At 34.7% G+C, this 13,457-nt stretch overlaps 1 protein-coding gene across 11 annotated transcripts in view; it reads right to left on the bottom strand.

The window, feature by feature from the left end:
* Positions 1-13,457, bottom strand: part of VPS13B (vacuolar protein sorting 13 homolog B) — a 719,992-nt gene that overhangs the window by 705,973 nt on the left and 562 nt on the right. For all 11 annotated transcript variants that reach the window (XM_033126656.1, XM_033126657.1, XM_033126651.1 and 8 more), the window contains exon 2: positions 13,177-13,355. In XM_033126656.1, coding sequence (XP_032982547.1) covers positions 13,177-13,323 — 147 coding nt within the window. In that variant the 5' untranslated portion in view covers positions 13,324-13,355. The remainder of the gene's footprint in view (positions 1-13,176; positions 13,356-13,457) is intronic.

Here is a 13,457-nt window from a genome sequence, read left to right as displayed (position 1 = left end):
AATGTGTTTTAAACTACAGCTAAAATAGGATTTAACTTGAAAGGGGAGTTAAAGTAGAGAAGAAAGAATGACCTGACTAAATAAAAATAGACCAACATTAAATAAAAGAAAATTAAGCTTTACCTAAGTAAAGATTGCACTTGGATATAATTTGGTCATAAATTTGAAATGTTTTCTGCATGGTTTCCATTATTATTCAAAAGAAGATTTAAAATGAAAACATAACCGTCACTATAATCACTTTATACCAATTTGTTTCACATCCCAGTAAAATTTTTGTTACAAGTCAACCAAGGAAGAAAAAAATAAATTGTATTAAATTGTATTTCAATAACATTTTTATAATTATTGTAACTCTGTAAAAGTTAAGATAAATGTTACACTTATTCATTCATCCAACAACTGCCCACCTACTTGGTTTAGCAAAATAGTAGCAATATAGCTAACTAAATATAGGCAATATGGCAAAGCAGTTAAGACCAATAATAACTCTCAAGCCAGCAGACATGGATTTAAATCCTACCTCTGCTACTTAATAGCCCAATGACAGTGGCAACTTGTATAACATATCTGTGCCTCAGTTTATCTGTAAAATTTGCGTAAGAACAGTATCTTTGAGGAATAAAGTAATTAATTTGTAAATGTGCTTAGCTTGAATAGATGCTAACTATTATTATTATTACAGATGTATGGACTTAATGTATGTTTTCGCAAGTTTTCTTAAAGGGTTGAATACTAAAAATCTATTTCTACTCCTCTATTATAATCAAATATCACAATTTTTAAATATTTCTCATTATTACATTATAGATACAGTAATTTCAAATATTGAATTAACTGGTACAGATTATTTTGTTCTGTGTCAATAACAAAGACAATGTTTACTGAGTATTTACTCTGTACCGGACACTGTTCTAAGAACTTTACCTGCAGGGAAACTATTGAACCCTTATAAGAACCACAAAAGGTAAGTACAGACAAGAATTTAAGGCATGGGCCAGCCCGGTGGCTCAGGCGGTTGGAGCTCGTGCTCCTAATTCCAAAGGCTGCCGTTGGATTCCCACATAGGCCAGTGGGCTCTCAACCACTGGGCTCTCAACCACAAGGTTGCCGGTTCGACTCCTCAACTCCCGCAAGGGATGGTGGGCTGCACCCCCTGCAACTAGCAAACGGCAACTGGACCTAAGTTGAGCTGCGCCCTCCATAACTAAGACTGAAAGGACAACAACTTGAAGCTGAACTGCACCCTCCACAACTAAGATTGAAGGGACAACAACTTGACTTGGAAAAAAAAAGTCCTGGAAGTACACACTGTTCCCCAATAAAGTCCTGTTCCCCTTCCCCAATAAAATCTTAAAAAAAAAAAAAATTGAATATAAGCATGGAAAGGTCAAGTAACTTCCCAAAAGGACTCATCTACGAGAGCCAGGACTCAAAATTGGAAAATATGATGCTAAGCCCTTGCTCTTAACCACAATTATACTGCAATCTATACTTCCATTATGAGTCCTGAAAGCCTTTCTAAATGCATCTATCTGGACAATGAGCTAATAACATTTCCACCTCTACCACTCCCTGATTTGTGTAACAATGATAATTTGTGAAATGGCTAGCAAAGTTACAGTCCATAGGCCAAACTGGATTTTCTCAGGGAGAAATTAAAAGACACCAGAATGAAATTCAAGACCTTAGTACCATCAGAGTGCTACTAATCAACTGAACTACCGTGTTTCCCCGAAAATAAGAACATATTGCTCAACAGATCTCTAGATCTTATATTAAGGTCTTATATTAAGTTTCGCTCCAAAAGACACATTAGAGCTTATGTTCAGGGGATGTCACCCTGAAAAAATCTGCTATGGCTTATTTTCCGGTTAGTCTTATTTTCGAGGAAACATGGTACTAACGAAACACTGACACCAGAGGCAGGACTCTATATTACAACACGGAATTTTGAACCATATTGCCCATGTGGGAAATCCAGTTGAAGTTCAACACTTATTAATCATCTAACTATAAGCAAGACTGTTTCCATTTCCTCATCATAGACTTCTTGTGATACCTAATGAGAACATACAGATGCCTTACAAAAGGCAAAACGCAAATGTTGACTATTATAATAGGTCATCCCTAAAATGACCTAAGATAATCACAAACTATTTTCTTCTCAAAATACAATCATAACTTAAAATATTTTATTCATTAGTAACTATTCAGAAATACACTGAAAATGTATCCCTAAAACCAGAAATATATGACTATACAAAGGACATTACCGTGTTTCCCTGAAAAATAAGACCTAGCCAGACAATCAGCTCTAATGCATCTTTTGGAACAAAAATTAACATAAGCCCTAGTCTTATTTTAATATAAGACCCGGTTTTATTTTACTATACTGTAAGAGCAGGTATAATGTAATATAATATAACATAACATAATATGGGTCATTTAATTTTTGCTCCAAAAGACGCATTAGAACTGATTGTCCGGCTAGGTCTTATTTTCGAGGAAACAGGGTAGTAGCAAAGAAATTAAGAAGAGGGTTGAAGAACTCTCAAAAATCGAATTCTAGGTAGGCTATTAGAAAATACTCCAACATGGAATGAAGGGATACTTTAAAAATGAACATAGCAGACAACAAAAGCAAAAACAGACAAATAGGACTACATAGAACCTAAGGAATTCCACACACACACAAAAAAAATTTCAACAGAGTAAAAAGGCAACCTATGGAATGGGAGAAAATATTTGCAAACTACGTATCTAATAAGATGTTAATATCTAGAATATATAAGGAACTACAACTCAACAACAACAAAAATCCAATTTTAAAATGGATAAAAGACCTGAATAGACATTTCTCAAAAGAACATATACAGGGCGGCCTGATGCTCAGTTGGTTAGAGCGCGAGCTCTGAACAACAGAGTTGACGGTTCAATTCCCACATGGGCCAGTGAGCTGCGCCCTCCACAACCAGATTGAAGACAAGCTGCTGCTGAGCTCCTGGAGGGGAGGCCGGATGGCTCAGGTGGTTAGAGCACAAGATCTCAACAACAAGGTAGCCAGTTCAATTCCCGCATGGGATGGTGGGCGCGCCCCCTGCAACTAAAAACTGAAAACGGTGTGACTGGACTTGGAGCTGGGCTGCGCCCTCCACAAACTACTTGGAGCTGATGGGCCCTGGAGAAACACATTGTCTCCCAATATTCCCCCCCCCAAAAAAAAATTTTTAAATAAAAAAATAAAAAAGAACATATACAAATGGCCAAGTATATGAAAAGATGTTCAAAATCACTATCATCAGGGAAATACAAATCAAAACCAAAATGACATATCATCTCTTACCTGTTAGGATGGCACTATCAAAAAAAAAGGAAAAGAAAAAGTTACAAGTGTTGGCAAGGATGTAAAGAAATTGAAACTCTTGTGCACTACTGGTGAAAATGTAAAATGGTGCAGCTGTTATAGAAAATTGTATCGCGCAGTCCTCAAAAAATTAAAAATAAAATTACCATATGATACAGCAACCTCAGTTCTGTGTACATACCAAAAAAGAACTGAAAGCAGTTTCTCAAAGAATATTTGCACAGCCATGTTCATTACAGCACTATTCACAATACCCAAGAGGTGCAAGTAACCTAAATGACCATCAAAAATAAATGGATAATGAAAATGTGGTACATACATACACAACAAAAGTAGATTCGTCTACAAAAAAAAAAGTAAATTCCTGTTACATGCTACAACACAGATTTTGCTAAGTGAAATAGGCAAGTCAGAAAAAAAAAATATTGTATGAGGCCACTTGTATGAGGTATCTAAAGTAGCCAAATTCTCAGAAACAAAAAAATAGAACGGTGGTTTCAGAGACTGAAAGAAGATGGAAAAGGGAGTTGTCCAATGGGTACAGAATTTAGGTTTGGAAATAAAAAAGTTCTAGAGATCTGTTGAGCAACAATGTGCAAATAGTTAACACACTACTCTACACTTAAAAATGGTTAAGAAGATTAATTTTATGTTTTGTGGTTTTTACCACCACAAACAAGAAGAATATAAGATAACGTCAGGAATTCTGAGTTACAAGCTTGGCGAATCCTCTCCCCAAAAAGCAATGACAAAACTGGACATAGTTGTCAAAACAACCAAAATCTCAGGAATGATAAGGAAAGGCTAGAGTGAGGTCACATTATTACTTGGTACACACAACAAAAGAGCAGGCCAGCCAAAAATTAACAAGAAAGATCCCAGAGAACAAGACAGCTAAAGATGGCCTTGCTATTATTTCACATAGCCATGGCAGTCTGGAAAGATACATGCATATGCCAAGATGTGCTTACTGAGAAGACAATAGAGAGCCCTAACAAGCTACTTGTTCATTATTGACCAAGAGGCCTTGTAAACACAGTTACTGAAAAAAACGAATCAAACTTATAAACTCCCTGAACTTTAAAAGCATTATCCAATATATACACATATATACCATGCCAAAGAGCAAAAACCTTACTGGTTAAACAACCTGTAACCAATCAGTGGTTGACAACTAAGTTATAGTGACCCATGGGTAATCCATAGGAAGCCAGTACTAAAACTAGAAAGAATGCGAGGGGGTGGGGGGGGTAGAAAAGGAGTTGGAGGGGGACTGAGCACAGACATCAGAGGCTACACACTGTAAGGGAAACAGACACCACACATTTAGTCCAGGCAGGTCACTAAACAATAAACCCAGAGCAATAACAACCATCCTCTGGAGGGAGGAAATCAGAAATCAGAGTTGCTATAACATATCCAAAATGTCCAGTTTCCAACAAAAAATTAAAAAACATGAAAAGCATACAAAGTAGTCAAGAGAACCCAACTGAGGGTGTTCAAATGTAGGACTTAGTACACAAAACTTCAAAACATCTATTATAATTATGTTCAAAGAAATAAAAGAGGGCCGGCCCGGTGGCTCAGGCGGTTGGAGCTCCATGCTCCTAACTCCGAGGGCTGCCGGTTCGATTCCCACATGGGCCAATGGGCTTTCAACCACAAGGTTGCCAGTTCGATTCCTCGAGTCCCGCAAGGGATGGTGGGCTCCGCCCCCTGCAGCTGGGATTGAACAAGGCACCTTGAGCTGAGCTGCCTCCCGGATGACTCAGTTGGTTGGAGCGCGGGCTCTCAACCACAGGGTTGCCGGTTGGATTCCTTGACTCCCTCAAGGGATAGTGGGCTCCGCCCCCTGCAACTAAGATTGAACACGGCACCTTGAGCTGAGCTACCGCTGAGCTCCCGGATGGCTCAGTTGGTTGGAGTGCGTCCTTTCAACCACAAGGTTGCCGGTTCAACGCCCGCAAGGGATGGTGGGCTGTGCCCCCTGCAACTAGAAAACGGCAGCTGGACCTGGAGGAGCTGAGCTGCACCCGACACAACTAAGACTGAAAGGACAACAGCTTGGGGCTGAACAGCACTCTCCACAACTAGGATTGAGGGGACAGCAACTTGACTTGGAAAAACAGGCCTGGAAGTACACACTGTTCCCCCAATGAAGTCCTGTTCCCCTTCCCCAATAAAATCTAAAAAAAAAAAAAAGAAATAAAATAAATAATTAAACGAAATATAACAACAGAGATTCATCAAACAGAAAATATCAATAATGAAATAAAATTACAAAAAAAAGAACCAAAGGGAAATTTTGGGGTTGGAAAGTACCATAAATGAAATGAAGAATTCACTAAGAGTTCAACATCAGATCTCAGCTGGCAGAAGAATCAGCAAATCCACAACCAGACACATCATAGTAAAAATATTAAAAGACAGGATCAAAAGAAAATCTTGAAAACAGAAAAATAAAAGCAACTTGTCATATACAAAGAAACTCTTTGTAAGACAACAGCTAACTTCTCATTACAAAAATAAAGGCAAGAAGATAGTGAGATGACATATTCAAATAACAAAAAAATAACTGCCAACTAAGAATTCTATATCCAGCATAATAAGCCTTCAAAAATGAAGGCAAAATAAAGTCATACCCAAATAAACAATGCTGAGATAATTCATTGCTAAAAATCTAGGGACCGCAATACCAAGTATAAGATTATTCAGGAAATGGTGAAAGTACTAATTTAAGGTAAACACTAGAAGTCAAATATGCATTTTTTAATTTTTAAGGTAAGCAAGTAAAATAATTTGTAAAAGAGTATAATTAAAAACACTTCAAGGCGAGAATTGACTTTGGGTGTTGAACACGCAATGCATATACAGATGGTGTATTATAGAATTGTATACTTGAAACCTATACAATTTTACTAACCGATGTCCACCCCAATTTAATTAAAAAAAAAAATACTTCAAGGAAAGAAGAACTACTAGAGTGAAAGAGAGGCACATTTCAGAGTTACGCTTTTAAGTCTATTCAAGAGTAAGATATCACAATACTCAATTTGCATGCATTTAATAACATAACTTCAAGATATATAAAATGAGAATTGACAAAACTAAAAAAAGAAGTAGACAGATCCACAATAATTATAGTTGCAGACATTAACATACTTCTCTTGGTAACTGATAGAACAAACAGACAACGCAAATCCATATGGATTTATAAAACCTGAAAAAGTCCATTAACCAATTTAAAGCAATTAACATGGAAAAATATGGCAACTGCAAAATACACATTTTTTAATATATTGCATATGCAACATTTACAAAAAAAGACCATATACTGAGTAATACATTATGATGGACTGAAATCATACAGAGAATTGTGCTGAGCACTGTGGAATTAAATTAGAAATCAATCACAGAAAGATAATTAGCAATTCCCCCAAACGTCTAGAAATTAAGCTACACACTTCTAAATAACTTACAGATCAAAGAAGAAGTCAAAATGAAAAAGAAAATTTTTTTCAAACTGAATAATGAAAAAATATAAACTCTGTGATAGTTAAATAGATTATTAGAGAGAAATTTATAGCATTAAATTCATATATTTGAGTAGAAAAAAGCTGAAAAACATCAATGACCTAAGCATCCACCTAAGAAAGCTAGGAAAAAAACAACAGAAAATCAAATCCAAAGAGGTGGAAGGAAAGAAATGACAAGAGCAAAAAATACACGGCAAAGAAAGCAAAAATACAATAGAAGGAAAAATCAACAAAGTTGATTCTTTGCAAATATTAATAAAATTAATAAAACCCTAGCAATATTGATGAGGAAAACATAAATTACCAATATCAGGAATAAAAAAAGGATATCACAACACATCGTATATATATTTTATTTAAATTAGTCAACTTTAAATTGAACAACAACAAAAAACCAACTTTATGGCTTTAAATATGACAATTAGGAAAAGAGGCAGGCAACCTTTTTCAATAAGGGCCAGACAGTAAATATTTTAGGTTTTTGCAAGCCCTGCAGTCTCTGTCCCAGCTACTCAACTCTGCGGTTTTAGTTTGCAAAAGCAGCCATAGACAACATGTAAATGAATGACGACCAGAATAGCTGTGCTCCAAGTCCAGCACAATTTTACGAGTATGCCCAGGCCATTATTTCTAATCCCTGATTTCGAGGAAATTGAGAAATTCCTTGGAAAACGTAACTAAACACTAACACAAGTAGATATAAAAACCTAAGTAGTCCTATATCTATTTAAGAATTTAAATTAGTAATTAAAAACTTTCCAACAAAAAAGAAACTCCTGACCCACATGACTTGATGATTAATTTTACCCAATATTTAAAAAACTAATAAAACAAGAAAGGTGAAGATTTCACACTTCTGATTTCAAAACTTACTACAAGCTATAGTAATCAAAACAACATGATTCAGACATAAAGAAAGACATAAAACCAATGGAAGAGTATTGAGATCCCAGAAATAAACCCTCACATCTATAGCCAATTGATTTTAGAGAAGGATGCCAAGACCATTCAACAGGGAAAGGACAGTCTTTAACAAATGATGTTGAGAAAACTGGATATCCAAATGCAAAAACAAATGAAGTTGGATGCTTATACCACATACAAAAATTAACTCAACTAGATCAAAGACCCTAACATAAGCACTAAAACTATAAAACTCTTAGAAGAAAACATACAGGAGAAAGCTTCATGGCATTGGATTTGGCAATCATTTCTTAGATATGACAACAAAAGTCCAGCCACCAAAAGAAAAAAATTGGTAAATTAGACCTCAAAATTTAAAACTTTTGTAAATCAAAGGATACTATCAACAAAGTCAAAAGACAACCCACAATGGAAGAAAATATTTGCAAATCACATATATAAGGGACTGATACCCAGAATTTATAAATAACTCCTACAACTCACATCCAGAATATATAAATAGCTCCTACAACTCAATTACAGAAAAACAACCCAAATAAAAAAAATGTGCAAAGGACTTAAATAGACATTTCTTCAAAGATGATATACAAATGGCCAATAAGCACATGAAAAGATACTCAAAATCACCGATCATTAGGGAAATGCAAATTAAAACCACAAATGCAAATTAAAACCACTTTCTACACCGCTCAGGATGGCTAAAAAAAAAAAAAAAAAAAGTTTGGCGAGGACATGTTGCAATTGGAACTCTTGTACATTACTGGTAGGAATATAAAAGGGTACAGCCACTATGGTATGGCAATTTCTCAAAAATTAAGCATACCATTACCATAAGATCTAGCAATTCTACTTTTGGGTATATACCCAAAAAAAAACTGAAATCAGGGACTCAAACAGATATTTGTGCACCCATGTTCACAGCAGCATTATTCACGACAGCCAAAAACTAAAAGCAACCCAAATGTGCATCGACAGATGAATGGATAAACAAAATGTCATATATACACACAATGGACTATTATTATTCAGTCATAAAAAGTAAAGAAGTTCTGGCACATGTTACAACGTGGATGAACCTTAAAGCCATTGTGCTAACTGAAATAATCCAGTCACAAAAAGATAAATATTGTATGTTTCCACTTATGTGAGGTACGTAGAGTAATCAAATTCAGAGACAAAGTAAAATGGTAATTGCCAGGAGCTGGGAGAAAAGAATGGGGAGTTACTACTTAATGGGTGTAAAGGTTCAAGATGGGAAATTGAAAAGGTTATGGAGATGGATGATAGTGATGATTACGAAATATAAATATAATAAATGCCAGACTATACAATCAAAAATGATTAAAACAGTAAATTTTGTTATGTATATTTTATCAAATAATAAAAAGAAAAAACTAATAATACCAATCTTACGCAAACTCTTTTTTTTAAATTTTAGTAAACATACTGAAGTGACATTGGTTAATAAAATTATATAGGTTTCAAGTGTACAATTCTATAATACATCATCTGTACAGCGCATAGAGTGTTCACCATCTAAAGTCAAGTCTCCTTCCAACACCGTATATTTGACCACCTTTACCCTCTTCTACGTACCCCCAACCTCCTTTCCCTCTGATAACCACTGTCTGTGTCTATAAATACTGCTGTGATAAATACTGCTGTCTGTGTCTAAGAGGTTTTGTTTGTCTTGTTTGTTCGTTTGTGGCTTTCAGTTGTACATCCCACATGAGTGAAATCATATGGTTCTTGACTTTTTCCATCTGATTTATTTCGTTGAGCATGATATTCTGAAGTTCCATCCATGTTGTCGCAAATGGCAGTACTTCATCTTTTATCATGGCTTTCTACCCGAAAAAATTTGAAAACATTTATTCGTAAAGATATGTACCCCTATATTCATTGCACCATTATTCACAGCGATCAAGATATGGAAACAACACAAGTGTCCTTCAATAGAAGACTGGATAAAGAAGATAAGGTACATATATACAATGGAATACTAAACTCTTCTTTTATAAAAAGAGGAAATACTCCCCAAATAATTTAATGAAGGCAACATATTTAGGATAATCAGAGCTTGATAAGGACTCTACAAGAGAAGAAAATCACAGGCCAGTATCACTTATAAACATAGATGCACTAAAACTGAAAATTTAACAAATCCAATCCAATCACATATACAGAAGACAGTACACTGTAAGTGGGGTTTATTCCAGGAATGCAAACTCTGTGTATTCAATCAATATAATTCACATTAACAACATAGAAAACTCAGATTTTTAATGAGTTAATCAACTCATTAAATGCAATAGTTGATAAAAGTCAACATCCATTCATGATTCTAAAAAATTATAGGAAAACTAGGAACAGAATAGCATTTCCTTAACCCAATACAGAACATTTATAGCTAACAACATACTTAATGGTAAAATATTAAACACTTTCCCACTGTAGATGAGAACAAAAAAGAATGTTCTCAAGATCTCTACTGCACAGTGCAATAACGAAGAAAAGAATGTAAAGGTCTGAGCACTGGAAAGAGAGATGAAAAACTGTCATTATTTGCAGACAACATGATTTGTACAGAGACAATCCAAAAGAACCCACCAAAAAGTATTAGACAAGTTAGAAAGGCCACTAGATAGAAGATCAATGTAATAAAATAAACTGTATTTCTAAACACTCGTAACAAATATTTACAAAACAAATTTTTTTTAAAAAATTGCTGCTTATAACACCAATAGAGATAAAAATTAATGAAATATGTGTAAAACCTCTCTGAAAACTTTCAAATAATTGCTGAACTTAAAGGCCTTAAAATATAGAAAGTAATTCCTGTACATGAGTTAAAACTCAATACAATGACAATACATGTTAATAAGATGTTATTATATTTCCTCCCAAATTAATCTATTGATTCAATGTAACCTCAATTAAAAAGGTAAATGGGTTCCCTATTTGAGGGAAATTCTAAAATATACAAGCTGAAATTAAAGTGTATATGGAAATGCAAAGGACCAGTAATAGTTATTACAATCTGAAGGAAAAAAGAACAAAGTTGTAGAAATTTATACCATGAGATATCAAGACTTACTGTGAAAGACAATATGGTAGTGACACAAGAATAGACAAATAGGTCACTGAACAGATAAAGAATTCAGAAATAATCCGCACATATGACAACCTGATTTACAACAAAGACTTACTACAATTTAGTCGGGAAAGAATGGTTCAATAAATGGTGTGGATTAATTATCAATGGAAAAAAAATGAATCTTGATCTCTACTTCGCAATTGCAGAAAATTATTTTTAAATCAATCATATAATACAATAAAACTTCTAAAAGAAAACAGGAGAGTATCTTCATGAGTGTGGAATGAGCAAAGATTTCTTAAACAAGACATAAAAAGTGCTAACTATAAAGGGAAAAAACTGATAAACTGGACTTCAATAATATGAACTCTATTCATCAAAAAGCACTTTTTTAAAATACTTTTATTTTATTCATTTATTTTTTTATTTATTATTTTTTTAAGAAGGGCACGGCTCACAGTGGCCCATTTGGGGATTGAACCAGCAACCTTGGTGTTAAGAGCACCACACTCTGACCAACTGAGCTAAACCATCCCTTAACAGAGCCAAAAGACAAGCCACATACTGGGAGAAGATACTGCAAAACAAGTACCTGACAAAGTACTCATTCCAAAATATATAAAGAACTCCTACCATCAATAAGAAAAAGAAGACACAATTTTTTTAAAAAGGCAAAAGAATTAGAAACTTTACAAAAGAGGATATCCAAATAGCCAATGACCAGCACATGTATATGCTCAACATCATTAATCATTAGGGAAAGCAATTTTAAATTACAAGATACCACTACACATCCACCACAAAGGCTAAAATTAAAATAGCAAACATACCAAATAATAACAAAAATGTGAAGTAACTGAAACCCTTATACATTGTTGGTGAGAATATTAAATAGTACAACCACTCCAGAAAACTATTTGGCAATATCCATTAAAGTTAAACATGTATACCCCTAATGAAAATTAATACTTTTATTCACCAAAAATACCCATATAAGAATGTTCATAAGAGCCAAAACCAGAAAAACAATCCAAATGTACATCAATACAAACATAAATTAGTAAACTGTGACTCTTTACACAATGGATACAATAATAATTGTATCCAATACAAAGAAGAAAACTACCACTCACGCAACAACATGGGTTAATCTTAGCCTTAATGTTGAACAAAAGAAACCAGACACAAGTAATTCCAATTATTTAAGGTTCAAGAACAAATAATACTTACCTCTGTTGATAGAAGTCAGAATAGCAGTCACCTGTTTTAGGGGTGGGGGTAACTGGTTACAAAGAGGCACAGGGGAGTCATTGGTGTAGGAAACAGTCTATTTCTTGATCTAGATAGTGGTTACACAGGTATATAGATATGTAAAACTGAGCTGTATACCTATATATACCATATATATAAAAATAATTAACCTTGGAGAAAGAAAGGGGAAGGAGCCAAGAATATTATTTCTTAATGTTAACTCTAAATTATTCAATAATAGAGGAAGCAGTGAAATATAACTAAAAATTGTTGATTACTACCACCCTCAGATAAGTCTTTCTTTATCTCCTAAAAAAGCTGTTGGTCTCTGACTCTTCTGAGTTTCCACAGATAATTTTTTATCCTCAAGACTAACAGAGTTGCCTGGCACATGTTAGTAATGATGTACTAAATGAAGTAATAAGTATATGAACTTTGAAGTTACAGTTCATTTGCATCAGAGCATTCTCAGGTTAAAAGAAAACTAAAAAGAAGTGATTAACAAAGACGTTTTTGATTTGCTGGCATTCTCAATCTGTGTCTACTTGACACTCTGAGGGCGCCATGGGTAATGTCATCTTTCCTACTAAGAGATAGAACTTTCCTCAAGATCTTGCTGTCTTTCGGACTCCCCCATTCCCCCAAAACAGAGAACAGAAATGTATTACTCTCTAGTATCATACAGAATCTTACAATGTAAATTAGCATATTCAGTAAGGCTTGAGAATTGAGTAAATAGGCTGGGCAATTCTGACAACAAGAACAATTCGATTGTTTTCCTATTTGCTGAGGCAACTTTTGGGAAGCCGATTGTAACAAACCATCAAACCAGTTAATACACCATAAAAAAATTCTGTAAAGGAAGGTCTCTAGTTTCAGGGGAGCCAAAATATATTAGCATTAAAATTAAGTTTTTAAAGCATAAAGTCGAAGTGTAGGAAACAATGTATTACTTATAAACACGCTTAAAATATTTCCAGTCAATGACAGCTATAGTTTACCTGTTCCAGCACATCCAACTTTAACTCGAGCTTGCTGAGAACCACGTCTCCACCCCATAGTGAAAGCTGTAGATCTGAAGGCTTTAAGTTCTTGATGTAGCGATTCACATAGCTCATTAAAATTGGAGTAACGTATGACTCCAGCATCCTTTAAGGTTCAGAGGAGTCAAAGTCAGAAGCTGAAGGAGGTAGAGACAGAAATATTATAAGTAATGAGTCGGTGGTACAACGAAGGAAAAAGCACTTTTCAGGAGGGGTTCAAGAGGCCGAAAGGCAACAGT

The sequence above is a fragment of the Rhinolophus ferrumequinum genome, chromosome 14 (assembly GCF_004115265.2).
Source record: "Rhinolophus ferrumequinum isolate MPI-CBG mRhiFer1 chromosome 14, mRhiFer1_v1.p, whole genome shotgun sequence".
NCBI classification, from domain to species: Eukaryota; Metazoa; Chordata; class Mammalia; order Chiroptera; family Rhinolophidae; genus Rhinolophus; species Rhinolophus ferrumequinum.
This window is presented reverse-complemented; position numbering and strand designations above follow the sequence as displayed.